The 22,594-nt window shown below is 37.1% G+C and overlaps 1 protein-coding gene across 1 annotated transcript in view; it reads left to right on the top strand.

Moving 5' to 3' along the window:
* LOC145764311 (titin-like) overlaps window positions 1-22,594 on the top strand; it is a 208,059-nt gene that overhangs the window by 40,726 nt on the left and 144,739 nt on the right. Inside the window, 8 exon segments of the mRNA XM_082575929.1 lie at window positions 752-940; window positions 2,104-2,252; window positions 2,787-2,922; window positions 4,408-4,830; window positions 18,924-18,971; window positions 20,098-20,272; window positions 20,746-20,917; window positions 21,153-21,990. Of these exon segments, the coding sequence (XP_082432055.1) occupies window positions 752-940; window positions 2,104-2,252; window positions 2,787-2,922; window positions 4,408-4,830; window positions 18,924-18,971; window positions 20,098-20,272; window positions 20,746-20,917; window positions 21,153-21,990 (2,130 nt within the window).

The raw sequence follows: 22,594 nt of genomic DNA, 5'->3' as shown, positions 1-22,594 counted from the left end.
TTATGAAAACAGTTAACACCTAATTTATGAATCATTACCCAAGATTTCACTGGCTTATGATTACAAGGTTAGAGTTATAGTTTAGTTAGCGGAGTAGACTTCGCAGTTAAAATATGGCCTTCACACGGCAATTCACAAAGAATACACATGATCTCTTTATTTCGCTGCGTTTTTTTTGCTTATAATTTACAATAGCCTACTGTCGGTATATTTTAGACAAATTTCTTTTGTGTTGAGTGATTGTGTATATTTACCTGAGTTATATAATAAGATAAATGGGATTAATACTACAAAGTGTGCTCAATTACTAAGCGCCATGCTAAGCACAACTAATTCAAATAAATTGAATCAATACTATCAGAATCTGTTTCACCCTTTGCGAGATTGTCAGAGGTAAAACAGGCCGTGAAGGTTACTTTGATAATAGCAATTTAATTTACTTGAGTTTATTATGTATAATTGAGTTATACAGTAAGCAATCCTAACCCAGTGAAACTTCGTCGAGGGTTGCTAGTCTACAGTACAGTTCATACTTATAGTTATTTGGTGTATTTGTTGTGATCGATAAGCCACAGACTTGAAAAAAAAAAGTGTAATGGTGGTCCTAATACTTTTCACTTTTCATTTTTACGCTGAACTGCTAGAATTCGGAACTTGCGTTGTGGCACAGTTAAAATACTTGCAACACAAAGAAAAATCACCCCAAGTGTCAATCCGTAACGGTCTCGTGTTAACATTATTCTTTATTTAGACATCAAAGTTGTTTGGTCGAGAAATGGAAAACGTATCAAGCCGTCTCGCTACTTCAAAACATCCGAATACAATTCTGTGTATCAACTTGAAATAACCGAGGCATATCCTGAAGACGAAGGGACCTACCGAGTTAGCGCCAGTAATGCAAATGGAGAAGTATTCTGCGACGCTAATCTCAAGCTCGATAGTGAGTCATCTAGCCGTAAAAACAGCTGTTCGTCCACAAATTCATTTAGGAATTGCTTGTTGGTCACACTTATGACATAAGCTGTGTGATTAATTGACATGCTTTCATGTGCCATTGTTCTCGTACTTCCATCTCTTCTTATCTACAGTAATTTTTAACCCAATTTTTTTTCATTTTAAAACTTTCTTATTCATAATTAGCAATGTAATTTACTTGTACTTAACACCAAATTACGTTTCGACGATTCACAAATATAATGATTGCTTTGTAACAATAGCGCTGCTAATGGTATGATATCTTCTCTGCATTTTTAAGCGATTTGTATTGTTGGAAAATAAAATTTGAAATTTCCAAATTTTTTAACAAATTGCTAAACATAATTGGGTTAAAAGTTACTGTTTTGATTTGAAATCAATGTTTGATAAGCGGCTACCTCTTTCACCTCTTTTCAATCCAGTCGATGTTTTCTATGTTGTCTTGTGTTTTTCTGGCTCTGAGGGCTTACAGTGCAACTACTTGTTATTGACGCGCACCTCATTCAAACCATCTTTATTTATTTCTCTGCATGCATTCAATATAAATTCTGCAGCAATATTGCTCTGCGTAACGAGTCACGGAAGTCATGGTTAGGACACTTTTGCGTATAATTATGGACAGACAAGACCCGACGGATCAGTCAACAATGCTATTTTTTGAGGTTGATGAGTGAAGCGGAGAGGCGAAGCTTAATCTTGGTCCAGTTTTTGAATAGGTTAATTTTGTATGTTGCTTCATGCAGCAGCTTCATGCAGCTACACAATGATTCATGCTAGATGACTTTTGCAAGACACCTTCTTGTCAGTGAAAAAGAGATAAGTGGCATATTTTGTAGAAAAGAAGTCATTAAGGTTTCAGTGCAGATATTTCTTTAAAAGGATAGGTAAGGCTACAAAACTGCAAAGCTGCTGGAAATAAAACAAGTAACTTTCTAGTTTATCTTTCCATACTTTGTCATTTTCTATTCATCGTCATCTTCTTCTCTTCATCCACGTCATGTGTCCAACGAATTCATCGAATCATCAAAATATCGGTTTTCTGTGATTGGTGAGTTTTACTTTTTCTCATTTTGTTTTTGTTTTCCTGTGATCGGTTTATCAGCAGAATAAATAATCTTATTTTTGCAGTTGAACCTCCTAGAGTGATAGAGCCCCTGCACCCGTCACATGTGATTGAGGGTAGCGCGGTGAAAATGGATTGTGTGATAGAAGGAACGCGGTTGCAGACGCGTTGGTATCTGCGAGGTGTAGACGTGACAAACGACAACCGATGCAAGGTGAGCTACTACGAATCTATTGCTGTACTAAGTAAGGTGAATCACTGCAGTGCACTTCAAGTTCATCTGTCGTGTATTTTAATACTTTTCCCAAAATTAAAAACACACCTTTCTGATCGTTATTTTAAGTTCTGTAGCCTATAGATCAGGGCTACTCAACTGGCGGACAGCGGTCCGAATCCGGACCTTCTGGGTGCTGATGGTGGACCTTGAGCTTTTGGAAGAATAACCTCATTGCCACGTTTTAGGGCTTCTTTAAACAGATATCTGCTGGGAAGAAACAATTTTTACTGTGATTACTGATTATCCTAATTGCTGGGGGGCTTCGACTCCCCAACACTTTCTCAGAAATCCAATTCAAGTTACATTTTACCTAAAAAGTGGTTTGGTACCGATAGTTTAACTTTCGTGGTTGCGTGTGAAATAACCTATATACCGGACCGCTAAAAATATTCGATTTGTCAAACTGGACCTTTGTTAAGATTGGTTGAGTAACCCTGCTGTAGATATTTACATAACCTGCGTTTTTTACAGTGGAATTTGGATGCCAGAAGCGGTTACTGCTGGTTGCTTATCCCGCATTGTAAGCTGAACGATTCTGGGGAAGTTCGTTGTCATGTTTCCAACTTTGCAGGGGAGGCTGTCTGCAGTACAGACCTGTTGGTCTCAGGTATTTTTTTTTACTTAAATCATAGCCATTAGTGCTTGTTCAAACTAACGTTGCAACATAAACATAATATTTTCTGCATCATGTGCTAGCTTTTCTGCATGAACACTGTACTGCATCCTGTGGTATGATTGTGCAGTGAGACAACACGCCATCTTGTACAAGCTCCATTGTCTACTGTATGTTAAATACAGTATACTGTATGTAAGCAAACATTATTATCATCTTTTGCTACACAATGATAGTCTTAAGTTGATGTACTACCAATGTTAACGAAAAGTCGTATTCAATCAACCTATCAAATTAAACAAAAGATTGCACGATATGTAAACGTTGAAGCAATTGGTACGCTGCATTATCAGTTAACTTTTTTTAATACTTAAATGAATATTATTTAACATTTTGGCGTTTGCATGTTGCCTCTAAACTATTTACCATATTTGCACGTTGGTCACATGCTGACCGTTTGTTGCTATCGTTCTTGTTTAAAGGCAATAAAAAAAGGTTTAAGTTTTGGAAAAATCGCGGCTTGAGAATATTCCTTTCAAAATATTCGGAAATACTAAAATTTGTTCGAATCTGCATTTATGATTTTGCAATCTTTTTTACGATATCAAATCTCTAATAGATGCGTAAAATCAGTATTAGTATAGATTTAAATTTTTACTGTATCTGATAGAACGTGTAATTATGACAATAATATTTCAATTCATTATGTTCGCATCGTATCATCAGAGAAGTGCTGATTAAGACCAATTTCGATAACTTTTTTGGCTAAATACTCCTGTAGGCTACTATGGAATATAGGCTATTTTACAACTCTATGCTTGATTTCAATAACTAAATACTTTATATCCCTTTCATCGGTTTGTTTGTATGTGAGCTGTACCCCTCGCATTAAAGCAAACTGTCTGAATTATGCACGTTCATGCATAAGCATGTTAAAACTTGATTCAATCACCGTTTAGTTCGAATTGTTAATTGATGAGAGCACGTTCTTTCGACGTCAGTTGATAGAATTTATCAGCATGATTCCCAGACAGGCTTGCATGATAAGCATGTTGTGTTTCTTGCGATCGTCTGCTCGCATCAACCATTCAGAACATTTGCACAGAGGAAGTTGCATGGCTCACGATACAAAAGTGTTTGAGACTTTCGGCTTATGCAGGTACATGTAATTACTCGCTTGCAGTCACAATAGGTCTGTATAGGCTACGTGTTGAAAATATTTTTATTGAACTGTGGAGTTTTTCTGATAACTATCATTGATGGTTCAACTATCATTGAAAAACATATCAATTTTAACTTTGAATACGAAAGATTTCGTTGCAGGCCTAAATTAATAATCTCAGCTGGTAAGCAGCTTGTCGTTAACTAGAATAAAGTTTGAACCAACAAGCCTGTAGCAAACCGTGTGGTTACTCGGTTGTAGGCCTACTAAAATCATTTGGTAGATGCAGTACTTTAAAAGCAATATGTTGCTTGTAGATACGTCATCCTTGGACGAACAGAGGAAGAACTATTTATCCGAAATCGAAATGCAAATAATGAAACCGGTGGACGATTACGAGATCAGCCTTCCCGTTGGAGATGTCAAGACTGAATTCTCTCCTATGATTGCTGAACCTTCCCAAAGCATGTCCACTGAAGAAGGAGGCGAGGCAAGATTTCAAATACGGCTTGCTTCGATGCCTCCTCCGGAAATAGCTTGGTACAAAGATGGACAGTTGATTGGACCGACTAAAGGATTAAGCAATCCTAAATATCGTTTTTATTATGAAACGCGAGCTCATAGTCACACTAGAGGAATTGTGATCTCTCCGGTTTCTAAAGCAGATGATGGAAAATATGAGCTAAAAGCTTGGAATAAACTAGGACAAGCTGCCTGTGGTGCTAATCTCAAAGTGAAAGGTAAAAGATCAAGAAGTCTTGGAGTAAAGCGACAAATCTAATCTCCGAAAACTTGCAATATACCATAGCAGTTACTTTAGTGTTAATATCGTGTGGGTAGGCCTAGTTTACATTTGCACGCTTATTACTGGATGTGCTTATAAACGCTGTCATATTTGGTTATGTAATCCAACAATTTAGAAGAACGGGATGTCTGACTAGCATACGATACCCACCAAAACAAGTGTGGGACGTGTGGGTTAAGAAAAAGTTTGCCAGATGTTTTTCAAATTGTTAACAAAAGTGCTATTTTGAAGAAATGGTACCCCAAAACTTGTCCAAAACTATTCAAGATCTTGAAGTTGCACAAAATTAATCTAAATCGATTGGTAATAATTTCGATTGGTAATTCTTACAATGCTATTTTTAAGATTATTTTTAGAACTTTTTCGAAATATAATTAAAGGTTTATAAAGTATTTGCACTGAACATCACAAACTGATAAAATTTAGGAATACCTTAAAGTAGCTAACCCTAAAAGGAGACACATCAGCCAAACTTGCAAACACTATTGCTCTGTTAAATTGATAGGAAAATACTGTTATTTAATTTTGGGGTAGTTTTTAATTGGCAAATTTTGCGCTATTCTTATTATAAAACAGCGGTTTACCCGAATTTTTGAAAAAAATCTGGCAACACTTTAATTTAATGTACTTTTTCTTGCCACGTAGTTGGGAATCCCGTACTATTGCAAATCCGTGATATAATTCTTGCTTCATTTGTAGCCTTCAAAATCGATTTAAGTACGTCCTATTTCATAAGCTTGATTGAGATAAACTCATACTATATAAGCATTTTCTTTCCATCAACCAGATATTCATAATGACTCGTTTCATGCTTGTATTGTTTAATCAAAGAAGTGAAAAGTAGTGTATGAATGAATTTTAATTTCTTTATTTTCTTTCTCTTCTTAAACCCCCTCATTTCATTATTGTTTCATCTGTACTTTTATTCATTCATTTTCATTTCATCTCTTCTGTCTCTTCTGCTTCCTTTGCGTTTTAAAATTGCATTTTCAAAAACCAATAAAATGTTTTTGTGTTTACTGCAATTGGTTATTGAATCAAACTCAAAGGAAGTAAAAAGCTGACAGAGGTAGATGTTGAACCGCGTTCAGATGTTGCTGAAACGCATCAACTCAAATCTAAGATAATTGAAGAAAAACAAACTAAGCCAACTCAAACGCGGCACATAAGTCATGTCACCACACGTCTCAAAAAACCTCATTCTCCTACCGCCCGCCTACCCCAAACCACGCAGGTTGCTCTACCGGATAATCTTCATGAGCAGAAAGGCCCGGAAAAGGTTGAAGCAAGAGCATTATCAGTCCGTTACATTGCAAAGACGGGATTCAAACACCAGCCGTCTCCTGCTACGAAACCAACGAAGGGGCACGTTGAGCCTCATGAACTTCGGTCAGCTTTGGCCGTTTCTAGCGATAGCTCAGTTAAGAAGAGAGTTTCCTTTTCTACTGATCATAACTATGTCGTAATATCTCCATCCGCCTCGCCTCTTGCTACTCAAAGTGATGATGATAATATTTTCGATTACAGTGACTCTGATGATAATCAAGAGCACGCAAGTCCATATGAGTCGCACCTTACCCGGCTTTACGACATTCCAATTGAGCCTTTGAAAACGTCTGCTCTTTCGATGCTAAAAATGAAAGTAGAGGAAAACCAGCAAGCGTTTCCTTTTGTTAGCGTCACAGTTAAACCTCAATACAAAAAAACAGAAAGCATACAAGTTCAGACTACCGAGATAAAACAACGGCAGTCTATCAGCAAGTACACGCAGAAAGTAGATATTGATCTGAAAAGAGAAGATTCTGCAGTAACACCAGATATTGGGAAATCGCAGACGGATAAAAAAATACAGACAGCACAAAGAAATATCATTGAAGCTGACAAACAAACTGAGAAAAAAAAGTATGATGCAAGTGCGCAAACTGTAGGAATTTCTACGATGTCGTCACAAACTCAAAGCGATACACACCGATTGACAAGAAACACTCAAACTGATTCAATGCAGGTTGAGGCATCTGGAAAATTGGTAAACGTTAAAACTCATGTTGAACAGCCGACCAGGTCAAGTATACATACCACCGACGTCACATCACAATCATATATTCCGTTCGATAAGAAGCTAGTGAGCCAAGAATCTCAAGCAGACGTGCAAGGTGCAGCTGTAGATTCTTCTATGCAAACGAATATCTTTCAACAGTCAAATGCAACTCAAACGTTTATTCCACAATATGCGAAAGAGAAACCAACACAGACCGATGGAGCGAGAAAACAAGTCATCGAAACTCAAACAGAGTCTCAAATAAAGCCAGCAACAACTCAAACTGTGATGAAAAGCATTGAAAAGCAAGTTGTCTTAACGCAGACTGACGACGTTCAACTAAAGAAACAAACACAAACTAACCGTGCTTCTAAGACTGGACGTTCCATGTCGTCCCAGACAGACTCAGGAATACGGAACAAATTTGCGCAAACTCACCAACAAGAAATAATTGAAAACGTTACACCGATGAAAGCTCCAAAACGAGAAACAGATAACGTTGACGACGTTTTGGCAGCCATTTCCGAGACTGAAGAAAAACAACAATTCAAAGATCGAGTACCAAAAAAGACTCAAATCACTGAAACTGTAGTGACTGAGGAAGAAAAAACTGTCACAAAAATGAAACGAGTTTGGAATCCTAAGACTCGTAGATTTGAAGAAGTTTCTTATAAAGAAAATATCGATTTGAAGAAAGAAGATTCAGCAGAAACAAGAAATGTTGAGAGATTAAACGCCAATAAAGGCATATCAACGACAACACAAAAAAACGTTGCTGAAGTTGATGTACAAACAGATACGAAAAATTATGACTTAAGTGCTCGAACTGTAGGAATTTCTACGATGTCATCTCAAACTGAAAGTGACACTATGCGATTCACACAAACGACGCAAACCGATGAAACAAAAGGTGTGTTTAGTGGCGAAACTGATTTGATGCAAGTTGATATACCTGTAAAGTCGATAAACGTTAAAAATCGCACTGACGTTGAAGGGCAAACCAGACCCAGTAAACATACCACTGACGTCACAACACAAGCATCTATTCTGCTCGATAAAGAACGAGTGTGCCAAGAATCTCAAGCAGACGTGCCAAGCGCAGGGGTTGATTCTTCCATGCAGACAAACTTTTTTCAACAGTCTAATGCAACTCAAACCCCTATTCCACAACATGCGAATGAGAAACCAACACAGACCGATAGAGCGAGAAAACAAGTCATCGAAACTCAAACAGAGTCTCAAATAAAACCAGCAACAACTCAAACTGCAATGAAAAACATTGAAAAGCAAGTTGTCGTAACACAGACTGACGACATTCAAGTAAAGAAACAAACACAAACAAAGCGTATATCCAAGACTGGACGTTCCATGTCGTCTCAGACGGATTTAGAAATATCTGACAAACCGAAAAAAACACCCCAACGAAAAGTAGTAATTGAAGAAGTGGCACAGATTAAAGCAGTAAAACCAGTAAAAGATAACGTCGAAGACGCTTTGGAGGCCATTTTCAAAACGACTCAAAAAGAAGAACATACCGTAGGCCCAATGCAAACAGCAACAAAAATTCAACCAGAAAAAATAAGTGATGTTGTACAGACTGAGGAAGAAAAACCTGTCACAAATGTGAAAAAAGTTTGGAACCCTAAAACTCGTAGATTTGATGAAATTCTGCTGGAAGGTTTGTCTGAACCTCAACATGGTTTGAAGACCCAGCCACAACTATCAACAGAAGCAAAGATTCTTCATGACAAACCTGTAATAGAAGAAATAACACCTATGAAAACTACGAGACAGGAAGAAGATACAGATAACACTTTGAAACAGTTTTATACAACATCTACAACCCTTGATCAAACCACCAAGGTTAAACCAATTCAAAAACCTGTGCAGACAGAAACAACGGTTCAAATAACCAAGACGATTGATGAAAAAACGACAACTGAAACCCAGAAAACCAAGCGATTTTGGAATCCAAAAACTAAACAATTTGATGAGGTCGTACAAGATTCAAACGTAAAATTAAAGTTATTAACTACAACTGATACAAAGAAAAAGGACGAGCAGACTAAGAAGGAACCTCTACAACCACAGCAAGTAGTTGAAAAAGTGACACCAATAACAGCTCCAAAAGCACAGAAAGATAATATAGACGACATTTTCAAAGCGATATCTAAATCAACTCAAGAGAAACAAGAAATTGAAGAACCTAAAGAGATTCAAGGCAAACGCGTATCTGAAGCTGTAGTGATTGAAAAGAAAACGAATGCGACACGAGTTTGGAATCCTAAAACTCGTAAGTTTGACGAAATTCCGCAGAAGCGAGTGTTTGATGATCATTCACCAATTCGAACCAAGCCACAGAAAACAACTGAACAAAAAACACAAGATGCAAGACCTATAGTAGAAACAGTAACACCGATCAAAGATACGAGACAAAAAGAAGACATGGAAAACGCTTTGAAAGTCATTTCTGGAACACCTTCAACAGACAAAGAGAAACAGAAAATAACTAAATCGCTTGAAAAACCTGCGGAGAAAGAAGCAGCCAATAAAGTTGTCACTGAGCATTTAAAAACAGTGGAAGAAAAAATGAGCGCTGAGACCTTGAGAACCAAACGGCTTTGGAATCCAAGAACTAAACGATTTGAAGAAATTGTAGAGGAAAAAAGCGTTAGAGTGAAATCGTCAACTGATACTGCAAAAGAAAACCCTGTGGTACAAAAACCTGAAGCTGCAAAGGAAAAAATTGAACCAACAGAAATACCTGCCAAACCACAACTAGTACAAGAAAAAGTGACAACACCGATTAAAGTCCAAAAACCAGACAAGGATAAAATTGAAGATATTTTAAAGGGCATATCTGAAACAACTCAAGAAAGCAAAAAAACAATACAAATACCAGAAGAAATCGAATCCAAGAACGTCACTGAAACTGTAATAACTGAGGAAGACAAAACGGTCAAAAAGGTGAAACGAGTTTGGAATCTCAGAACTCGTAAGTTTGATGAAATTTCTATCGATCTGTCCTCTGAAAATGAACCAGTGGTTAAAGTGAAGTCACAAACGCAAACTAAACAAAAGACGCGAGATGCCAAACCTGTTATGGACGAAGTAACACCGATGAAAGCTACCAAACCGAAAGAAGATATGGAAGATGCTCTGAAAGAATTTTACACTACATCTACAACCCGTACACAAACACAAGTTGAAACCAAATCAATTGAAAAACCTGCGCAGAAAGAAGTAACCAAAGAAGTAATTGTTCAAACGACGAAATTAATTGACAATAAAGTGACCAAAGAAGCACAGAAAACCAAACAAATTTGGAATCCAAAAACTAAAAGATTTGATGAGATTGTAGAACAGAAGAGTTTTACAGTTGCCTCATCCACACCTGAACTTACAGATGAAACACCTGTGAAGAAAATGCATGAAGCTGCAAAGCAAACACCTGAGCGAATAGAAAAAGAACCTGTCAAACCACAACAAGTAGTTGAAGAAGTGACCCCGATTAAAGCCCCTAAACCAGACAAGGATAACATTGAAGATATGTTAAAGGGAGTTCTTAAAACAACTCAAGAAATGCACGAAATCAAAAAACCAGCACCCAAGAAGACTCAAACAAGTGAAGTAGTTAAAAGTGTACCGACAGAAGAAGAAAAGTTGGCAAAAAAAGTGAAACGGATTTGGAATACCAGAACTCGTAAGTTTGATGAAATTCCGCTAGAACTACCATCTGAAGATCAACCATTAAATGAAGAGAAGCCACAAACGCAAACCGAACGAAAGACTTTAGATGTCAAACCTGTAGTGGAAGAAGTAACACCAATTAAGGCTACAAGACCGGAAGAAGATACTCAAAATGTATTGAAAGTGATTTCCGAAACCATGATTGCAACCGAAAAAGAGGAAAAGAAAAAGACTCCATTCCTTGAAAAACCTCTGCAGATTAAAGATATCCATAACGTCGTTGTTAAAACCACTAACGTAGTTCATGGAACAACAAGTACTGAAACACAGAATATCAAACGAGTTTGGAATCCTAAAACTAAAAGATTTGATGAGGTTGTAGAAACGAAGAATACCATAGTGAAGTCATTAGTTTCACCAAAAGTTATAGAGGAAAAATTAACAAAACAAAAACTAACATTTGTCAAGGAAAAATCTGAGCAAACAGACAAGGTACTTTTCAAACAACAGCCAGTAGATGAAGCAGTGACACCGATTAAAGCCCCAAAACCAAACAAAGATAACATTGAAGAAGTTTTGATGGTGCTTTCTACAACAACCCAAGAAAAACAAGAAGTCAAAGAACCAAAACAGATTAAACCAATTGATGTACCTGAGACTGTAACAACCATGGAAGAAAAAACAATCAAAAAGGTGAAGCGAGTTTGGAATCCTAAAACTCGTATGTTTGATGAAACATCCATCGATCAACCATCTGAAGATCGGCCAGCTGTGAAAGCGGAACCACACGCACCGATCAAACAGAAAACCGATAATCTTGAATATGTTGTAGAAGAAATAACACCGAAGAAAATTACGAGATCAGAAGAAGACGTGGAAAAAAACATAAAAGATTTTTTTACCACAACAACCCGAGCGAAAACAGAAGTTGAAACTCAGTCACTTGAAACAGCTATGCATAAAGCAGAAACCCAACAATTGACATCAGAAACGACGAAAACAGTTAATGGAAAAACGACAATGGTAATCGAAAAAACCAAACGAGTTTGGAACCCACAAGCTAAAAAATTTGATGAAATCGTGGAAGACAAGAGCTTTAAAGTGGCTTCATTATCTACACCCGAACACCAAAAACCCAAGCAAATAGATAAAAAAACTGTCAAACCACAAGTGGTTGAAGAAGTGACGACACCAATTAAAGCTCCAAAACCAGAAAAGGAGAACATTGAAAACATTTTGAAGACGATTTCTGATACAAGTCAAGAAAAACATCAAATAGAGGAACCGACACCTAAGAAGATTCAAACAACTCAAGTAACTGAAACTGTAGTGACTAAACAAGAAAAAACTGTTACACAAATGAAGCGAGTGTGGAATCCTAAAACTCGTAAATTTGATGAAATTTCATTGGAGCAACCAATAGACGAAGGGAAGCCACAAACGCAAAACGAACGAAATACAAACGATGTCAAACCTGTAATGGAAGAAGTAACAAAGAGAAAAGCTATCAGGTCAGAAGAAGATATGGGAGATGCTATGAAAATCACTTCTGGAACAACAATAATAACCGAAAGCGACATAGAAAGTAAAAGTAAGTTGCTTGACGAAACTCCTGTTCAGACGAAAACAACCAAAGAAGTCGTTGTTGAAACGACGACCACGATTGATGGAAAAACAAAAACTGAAACTCAGAAAACCAAACGAGTTTGGAATCCGAAAACTAAAAAGTTTGATGAGGTCGCGGTAGATATAAGCGTTACTGTTGAGTCGTTACCTACATCTATAGGTACAAAGAAAAAGCCAGTAAAACAAAAACCTGAGTTTGTAGAGGAAAAACTTGACAGAACGAAAGAACCGATCAAACCGCAGCAAGATAAATCTGTGACACAGACTGAAGTTCTTAAACAAAAGGAGGATAACGTTGATGGTGCTTTGAAGACAGTTTCGAAAGTAACTCAAGAAAAACAACAAATCAAAGAGAAGAGAAAAACATTAGGCAAACAGCAAGAAGGGAGAACAGATGAGCTCACACCGAAACAGTTTGACAAACTTCAGCAAAGTGGCTCAAATGAAGTGAAACAAGCACATACGGTTAAAACGCCAACAATTGAAGATGTGCAAACATTCACCTTTCCCTCTGTCAAGTCCTCGAATACTGAACCTGTTGTATATGTTGATACCGAATCGTTTTCAACAGTTCAAGAACATGAACCTAAAAAGAAAAAGAAGATTCCAAGTGCTTTGGTCATCAAGAAAGACGTTGTAGAGAGCAACATTGTTTCAAGTCCCTTGAACTTAGCTGCTGAAGTTCCAACACCCACAATAGAGGAAGCCAAATTTTTCCAAACAGTTGGAAAAGCAACATCTGGTACCGGTATCGAAGAAACACATGAACCATCATCACTGCATATTGAAACTGTGAGTCAACCATCGACTACTGTTACTCATCAAAAAACTAAAGTGATTATTGATGAAACCAAACGGGTTTGGGATGCAAAATCAAACAAATTTATCGAAGTTGAGGTCGAAAAAGATGGTAAACAGCAACCAACTGAGAATGGTGAAGATGGAGCGCACAAAAGAAAGTTATTATTTGAAAAGTTGTCACAGGCAGAGACAATGAAAGAAGCAACAGTGGAAACGACAAGCACAACTGATGGAAAAACAAAAGCTAAAACTATCAACACCAAAAGGGTTTGGAATCCAAAAACTAAAAGATTTGATGAGATTGAAGAAGAAAAAAGCGTCAAATTAACACCATTATCCACACCTGAATCTGCTAAGAAAAAGCCTGAGAGAACTGAAAAAGAACCTGTAAAACCACAAGTGGTTGAAGAAGTGAAAGTGCCATCACCGGTTAAAGATCTCAAAACAGACAAAGAAAACGACGTGAAAGTGATTTCCGAAGAAGCTCAAGAGATGCAACAGACCAAAGAAACGATACCAGAAGGGCCTCACACAAGCGACGTAGTAGAAACAATGGCAATTAATAAAGAAAAAACAGTAGCTAAATTTAAGCGAGTTTGGAATCCTAAAACTCATAAATTTGATGAAATTCCATTGCATCAACCATCTGAAGATGAACCATTGGTTGCATTAAAACCACAAATTTCAGCGAAACGAAAGACAGATGATGTCAAACCTGCAGTGGAAGAAGTAACAAAAACAAAAGCTACCAAGTTGAAAGAAAATATAGAAGACGCTCTGAAAGAAACGTCCGGAACAACGATGATAACCGAAAGTGAAATACAAACCAAAACTAAATTGCTTGAAACACCTGTGCAGACGCAAGCAACTAAAGGAGTCATTGATGAAACGACGAACACGGTTGATATAGAAGCGAAAATAGAAACGCAGAAAACCAAACGAGTTTGGAATCCAAGAACCAAAAAGTTTGATGAGGTTGTAATAGAAACAAGCGTTATAGATAAATCGTTAACGGCTCCTAAAGATACAAAGCAAAAAGCAACAAAACAAAATGTTGAAGCTACAAAGGAAAAACCTGATAGAAAAGAAAAAGAATCTTTGAAATCTCAACCAGAAGTTGAAAAAGTGACCCAGACTGAGGCAAAAACAGAAGAGGATAAAACTAAGCACCCTTTAAAGACTATTTCTAAATCAACTCAAGGAAAACTAAAATCACAAGGCATTACTGCAGAAGCAAAACTCCGAACTCCTTATGAAACCAAACAGAAAGATGAGAGAATGGATCGGCTCACCCCAAAACAACTTGATAAAATTCAAAAAAGTGGCTCAGATGAAGTGAAACAAGCACATACGGTTAAAACGCCTACAATTGAAGATGTGCAAACATTCACCTTTCCTTCTGTAAAGTGTTTAAATACTGAGCTTGTTGCTCATGTTGACACTGAATCTTTTTCAACAGTTCAAGAACATGAACCTAAAAAGAAAAAGAAGATTCCAAGTGCTTTGGTAATCAAGAAAGACGTTATAGAGAGCAGCATTGTTTCAAGTCCCTTGAACTTAGCTGCTGAAGTTCCAACACCTACAATAGAGGAAGTTAAATTTTTCCAAACAGTTGGAAAAGCAACATCTGGTACCGGTATCGAAGAAACACATGAACCATCACCACTGCATATTGAAACTGTGAGTCAACCATCGGCTACTGTTATTCATCAAAAAACTAAAGTGATCACAGAAAAAAGCAAGCGAGTTTGGGATGCAAAATCAAATAAATTTATCGAAGTTGAAAAAGATACTAAACAGCAAACAACTGAAATTGATGAAGATCATTCTCAGAAAGGGAGGCCTTCGTCCGAAAACCTTTTACAAGCACAGGCAACGAAAGAAGTAATAATTCAAACGACAAGCACAGTTGATGGAATAACAAAAACAGAAACTCACAAGACTAAACGAGTTTGGAATCCAACAACTAAAAGCTTTAATGAGATTGAAGGAGATAAAAGCATCGATGCGAAATCGTTATCTATTCCTAAACTTCCAAAAGTAAAGCTTCAGCACATTAAGAAAGAACCTATCAAACCACAACCAGTAGTTGAAGAAGTACCATCAGTTCAAGGCCCAAAACAAGAAAAAGAAAACATCAAAGATATTTTGAAAGCAACATCCAAACCCACTCAAGAAAAACAACACACAGAAGTACCGACAGCAAAAAAGATCCAAACAACCCAAGTAGTTGAAACTGTGGCGACTGAAGAAGTAAAACCTGTCATAAAAACGAAGCGAGTTTGGAATCCTAAAACTCATAAATTTGATGAAATTTCATTGCATCAATCATTTAAAGATGAACCAGCTCATGAAGAGAAAGCACATATGCAAACCGAAAAAAAGAGACGCGATACTAAGCCTGTGGTAGAGGAAGTAACATCAATAAAAGCAGCCACGTCGAAAAAAGATATTGGAGATGCTCTGAAAGTAACTTCCGAAACAACAATGCCCACCAGAAGCGAAATTGAAAGCAAAAGCAAATTGCTTGAAATGCCTGTGCAGACGAAAGCAACCAAAGAAGTCATTATTGAAACGACGAATATAGTTGATGGAAAAATAAAAACTGAAACTCAAAAAACCAAACGGATTTGGAATCCGAAAACCAAAAAGTTTGATGAGGTTGAAGTAGAAAGAAGTGTTATAGATAAATCGTTAACTACTCCTGAAGTTAAAAAGGAAACAGCTACAAAACAAGCCACTGATACTTCAAAGGATAAACTCGACCGAAAAGATACAGAACCCGTCAAACCTCAACAAGCGGTGAAACAAATACCACCATTTGAGGCAAAAGAAGTGAAAGATAAGGTTGAAGACTCTTTGAAAACGACTTCGAAATCAATTCAAGAAAAACTAAAAACATCAGGCATTGAATCGAAAAAGAAAAAGAAGATTCCTAGTGCTTTGATAATAGAAAAAGATGTTGAAGGGAGCAAGAGTCTTTCAACCCCCATAAACGTAGCTGCTGAAGTTCCAACACCCACAATAGAGGAAGCCAAATTTTTCCAAACAGTTGGAAAAGCAACATCTGGTACCGGTATCGAAGAAACACATGAACCATCATCACTGCATATTGAAACTGTGAGTCAACCATCGACTACTGTTACTCATCAAAAAACTAAAGTGATTATTGATGAAATCAAACGGGTTTGGGATGCGAAATCAAATAAATTTATTGAAGTTAAAGTTGGAAAAGATACAAAACAACAGCCAATTGAATCCCTCCAAAAAGATGTCACTGTACACCCAAAGAAAGATGATGTGCAACAAACTGATCAAGCGGAAGCAGTTGCAGTTGAAAAGAAACTACTGGATGTTGGCACAATTTCACCGCTAAGTCGTATTGCTGAAACAAAATTTGTGAGGAAAAAAGTTGAACAATCGAATGTACCAGAAAGTGCTAAAATATTACCCGCTGCCTTTCCAGATGATGATGATAATTCTGAAGTATTTACTTCTGTGATAATGGAATCTAGTAGAACAACAAAAAAGCAAAGTGTCGAACCCAATGACATTTCTAGCTTCAAAAACAGATATTCTATTGTTGATCAACGTGATCTGACGACACGACTGTCTACTGACGCCAAACAAGATATTGTCGATAAAAATGTATCGAAAACAAGTCATAAATTAACTAAGCGACCTAGTTTCAAAGAAGAAGAATCTCCGTTTTTTATTGAACCTCTTCAAAGTGAAAAAACTGAAGTGGGAACGTCGATTACGTTTGTATGCAAAGTTAGCGGGGCACCGATCCCGGATGTGAATTGGCATTTCGGAAAACGTGCGATTGAGCCTCCTTGTGATGGCTTCACAGTGATTGAGGACACTGATGCCAAGACTTATGTTTTGGTGGTAGTCAATGCGGTGTTGTCTGACAATGGCACAACTGTTCGTTGTGTTGCTTTTAATCAGTTTGGAACAGCAGAAAGTTCAGCCACCTTGAACGTTTTGCAAGGTTAGTTTTGGAGCTTAGACGTGTTGTTTTTCTTGAACTTGTGATAAAGTAACCTATATTAGTTGGTTTTGTAAAGTTTGTCTTTTGTTTATGAACAAAAGATTACAATCAAACTTAGTTTTCTTTATCGGTAAACCATCTTTTTATTAGATGCATGATAAATTTAATGCATTGTAAAGTTATTAATTTACAGTTACATACTTACATGTGTATTCAGGAAAAACAGAAACACGTGTTTCAAGCAAAAATGAGGATAAAGAACTTCTGACTAAATCAAAGCAACTTGTGGTTTCCCCAAGAATAGTGAGGCCTCTTTCATCCATTCGGGTGAAAGATCACGAAAAAGTTAGCATGGACTGTCTGATCAATGGAGCTCCTAGACCGACTTTCAAATGGTTCCATAACAACAAAGAAGTGAGAAGGACGCTTCAAGGAGTTTCTTACAGTCTGAATACACATCAAGCGTTGAGTGACGAGGGTGGTGAAACGATGCTGGCAACTTTGAAGATTGCAGAAGCCTCTTCTATTCATTCAGGAGTTTACAAGTGCGTGGCATCCAATGAAGGCGGTACAGCGACCACCAGCGCCAATGTCATTGTGGAAAAAATGAAGAGCTCAAAACTCAGCAAAGGTTTACAAATCACATCGAACCATTGCATGTTTCATACACCCAACGCAATAAATAATATTTTGTACGTTTTTTTAGTTTTTTTTGGCATAAACATATGCAACCCTTTCATCTTTCACAGTTTATAAAATAAAAATCTCAAACTATAGCCTAGCCTGAGTCATTGCTAGTGTAAGCTATATGTTAGACATGACCAGTCTGTAAAAACAAACTTACGAACCGTAAGTTTGCAACTTCTAATTAAAAGGGAAAATCTATGTCACACATTCACTATACATCCTTTTTCAAAATAGTTGTTACTTTAATGTAACATTTTTACATATCGTGAGCTAACTTAAAGCACATGTTGTTTTTTCTTAACTTGTGGCATTGCAACATCTTTACAATAAAGCTAAAGCAAATGTCATGCCAAAAAAGCAATTTATGGCAATGAACGATGACTATGATCTAGTATTGCATTTCATCAATTTGAGAAGTTTTGTTGCACGGCTATTATCTACGCAATTGTGCGTTTACTATGTTTGTGTGTGTTTGTCGTTTGCTGTGATCTACGTTATGCTCGCGCTAATAGACTATAATATTTCAAAAGTATGAAAAGGTTCAATATAAACCTGACTATAATTTTTCAGAATTGATTTAATTTTTTAAAGCAGTTGCAAATTTGTTCAAAGTAGTAAAAAAATATAAGATAGGCTACTACTTTTTGGCAGTGAAACATCTTTAATTATAAGAGCAGTGGGCATCGCGTGGTCGCCTTCGATAAATATGGGTTCGATAGTTTGTCTAGTCACAGGCTACGCTACTTCAGACATCACAAATCTGGCAACTCTATGAAAAAGGTTTGGCAGTCCTTAACCTTGGATGTTTAGCGAATAAACCTGTGGTAAAAAAAACGTTTGAAAGCTGTTTAGACACCACAGATACCACTTTTTGCTTTTCTTCACTTTCTCATGTCACGCTAATATGTTTTTCGATAACCTTTGTATGACGATTTGACAGCATCCAAAGGGCTGCATATCACGTTTGAGAATCCCCTTATCTACTGTAAGATGGATGTAGAGTTACATTAAAACAAACGTATTAGCATTAACCAAGTCTGGATATTCTTCCTTAAAAAAATACCTACTTTCTTGTATTGTAAATGTATGTTCACATACGTATCTCATATTTTTATGCTTTATACCATTGCGCTAAAATAGCAATTGCATTTTTTTGTGTTTCATCATGTTTATGACAAACCTTCTTTTACAGGATTGTTTGAAGCAGCCGAAAGGGAAGGTCCTGCATCTACTACCTCTGGTAAGCGTCTGTGATGTGCACAGTTTTGTATTCAAACAGTTCTGTACCTAAGCTGTTTAGTATAATCAGGTTCACTCTTGTCGCAAACTGGTTGCTTCAGTCTCTCTTATCTTGTTTCATTACGATAATAGTGTTAAACTAAAAATGGGGTAGGCAATTTAACGTAGGAGTACAACTGCACGCCCAGTCAACCCGGTGCTAGAGAGAAGCCTAACTACGGATCAAAATAATAGTTTTAAAGTTTGTGCCTTCCAGGTATCTCTAAGAAGCTGAATAAGCTAGGCCAAATAGCTCATAGCCTACAGTAGATAAAGTGGAGATAATTAACAGGATAGCCTAAGTTTTGACTAGTGTAGGCTACAAATTGTGATAGGTTACCTGATAGGCCTGGCAAGCTTAACCTTTGATAACCAGCTAAGGGTAAATAGAAAAACTTACTAGATGAAAATTAATTGATGTTTTGAACGTAAAATATTGTATTCAATGTTGCCATCAAATTTAGCTTATGCATTTCATTGTCATGCATGTCGCGTTTCTATATCATGATAAGTTTATCTTAATAGCACGAAGGCACGATTTTACAAAAAGGTTACCCCATTCTACCAAGTAAAAAAAAGCAAATTACTTTATCGGTCTTTTTGTAATTTTGCCTGCTTGCATTAAGGTAAGCTTGGATTAAGTTTCATTTTTTCTCACTTTCACTTTTGTTCACATCAACTGTTTTCTTACCTTCAATGTTTATTTCCGACTACGCTTTCTACTCTCTTGCTCTGTACTTCTCATGAACGATTGGATTGTCTTTGTCGGTAAGTGGGGTACCCTTTTTCTTTCCTACTTTAGTGGTTATTATGTGACTTGGCTAACTTACTGGTGCTCTGCGTGATGCAGTACAACTATTGTTTTGAAAGTAGCCTTCTGTAAGCATTTGATTTAACAAACACAATGAAAATATGAAGAGTTTCCTTATAAAAACATTAGTTGCGTATAAAAACTTTTGTGAAACTATGACTGTGTCTAATTTCCATTGTAAAACACACAAAAATATTATAACACTGCAAAATTAACTTTTTTGTTCGAAATTGAAGTGCCGGCATTAAAGATTACATCCAAACTTTAATTTATCCAGGCACCGAGAAGTTTTCTATTCCTGATGAAAGAAGACGCAACACATTGCAAGTGAAAAGTTCAATATCCGGACGAAATTTCACCATAGAACGATCAGAAGTTAGCAAATTAGTTGGAAATTATATCTCGCAGTCTGATATCGATCCCACCTTGGCATATGCTCCTATAATGTCCAGGTAAGATCACAGTCTCTCTGTTGCCTGATCTATTGCAATTTTTATCATTAGTATGCAATGCATCAACCTCACTTGTGATGTTAATGAAATTATTAGTAACTTTGCTTGTCTAATGGTATTAATTGCACTTTTAATGTTCGGTTAAAGTAGAAAAACATTAAAAGTTTTACGGCTTTGCTGCCATGCTATTCTTCATAATATAGATATGCTGATTGCGAATATCATTCCTTGTTAAAGTCTGATTAAATATCTTTATTCTCTATCTTTTACATTCATTTCATTCAAGGCTTGCTTATCCAGATATTGTACTTGTTGCCGCTACGATTTTTTCAGCTCTAGCCACGCAAGCAGTAGGCTACTGCTCCGGTTGGACAAACAAAGCGTACCAGAGCATCCTTTGTAAAAAATATTTTGTCAACGTTAATGAATCAAATAATCTTTCAATATGTACAAAGCTTTTATTATTAATCCAGGAGCCGTCTTCAGCCAGTATCTTCAGACACCGATGACTTGATCCCATTGGTTTTTACAAAAAAGCTGAAGCCACAATCTGCATTGCTTGGCCAACCCGCAGCCTTTAGCTGTTCGTTCATTTCGTCATCTCGTCCGAAAGTCATTTGGCTTCATGCAAATACCGATATAAAGGTAAAGTCTTTCAGAGCGTTTGCGTTTGTTTTGGTCATGAACAATGCGCAGTTAATCCAATTTTCTTGTATCACTTTTCTGCAGTATCAAACTTCAGACAATGCTAATATAACTGACTCAAAATGATAGTATAGCCTCCCTCAATCATTCCCTGCTACTCAGGGTTCACAAGCTATTTTTCATAAAAATCAAAGTACGAAACCAAGAGATTTTAACAAACATGTTATGTTAACAGGGCAAAGATCATCGAATTGCGTCCACGTTAGAACGGGAAATGTTCTCCTATAAAGCCCAATTGGATATAAACAAATGCAGGGGTGAAGATGGTGGTCAGTACAAAGCTGTGGTGAAAAACGATCAGGGGGAGATCAGTTGCACAGCATCACTGATGATCAGTGAAGACAATCAAGATGTAATTTCGTTGTTTCCACATTTTCAAAACGATAAACTTGTTGAAAATGAGGGTATGGCATCAGATGCATCGTTTCGGAATTCTACAGCAATAAGCGGCTTGGCTTCCCCTCGTCAGCCTTACTCCCCACGAAGGTACTATAATCGGAAGAATAGTATCAAAGATTTACAACGTCATGAAAGCTCGGGCACTATGACGTTGGCATCCAACGTTGCATCAAGACATGTCACTGCGTCTTCCAACAGACTTACTTCTTCCCTTCATACTTCTAAACTGTCTAGCGGCAGCCAACACTACACTGACATGAAAACAGCAGAGAAATCTTCCACTGATGAAGTGAAGTCTGCTCCTAACACCATGCACGCATCGAAAGAAAGCGTCATTGAATCTCTCCCATGTCAGTTTGACGCTCACGCAAGCAAGAGCAGTGTGATGGCGAAGCGTGACGTCACACCTGGTTGCAAATTGAATACAAAAGAGAAAGCTGTGCGAAGGGTTACACAAAAACCTGGCAACTTATCGACATCGTGGTTCCCAACACAAGAAGCACAAGCGATAAGCGATAAAAATTATAGTGGTTGTTCAACCAAAGGCAAAGGCATAACGTCTATTCCAAAGTGTAAAATGTTTCCGCAAGAAGATAGCTCTGGCGACATCAATGGTAAGTTATCGTTATAAAGATGAACTTTTGGCATGACAATTGTAAATAAGAAATTGTAATGCCGGTACTTCACAACAGCGTGATTCATGCATGGATGCCTTCGTTTAAATGCTTCTGCTGCATGCTGTTATTTTGTCGTATCTAGGCTTACGTTCTTTAGTTAAAAAGTTAGATCAAGAAATAGGAAGGCAAGGAAGTCAATTTTCGTGTCCACTTTCAGGCATTCCACAAAGCGCCTTGCCAAAGACGTGACGCATACTCGTGAGCGGTAAACAGACCACCTTTCTATCACCGTAATAGGGCAATCATCATTTGGCTATGCCGCTGATTGATTCGCAATCACCCAAAACTTTAACAGGCTTGATACAACTAAACATAAGGCTCTATCTTGCTTCACTCTGAGAAATAGAGTATGTTGAAATAGGGAAAGCTTGCTAATGCTTACATTTGACTCTTTGCTAAGATACACTGAAAAGTATTTGGAATTTAGCGTTTATGGTGTGATTTTATACACTGTTGTACTTACGTTGTACCAGAAAATGTTGTACTTATATCTCCATCGAAAAACATATGGTGGTCATAAAAGGAAAGAATACTTAACTTT

The sequence above is a fragment of the Aplidium turbinatum genome, chromosome 2 (genome assembly GCF_918807975.1).
Source record: "Aplidium turbinatum chromosome 2, kaAplTurb1.1, whole genome shotgun sequence".
NCBI lineage: Eukaryota > Metazoa > Chordata > Ascidiacea > Aplousobranchia > Polyclinidae > Aplidium > Aplidium turbinatum.
Note: the sequence above shows the minus strand (reverse complement) of the source record. Positions and strands in the feature narration are given on the sequence as shown.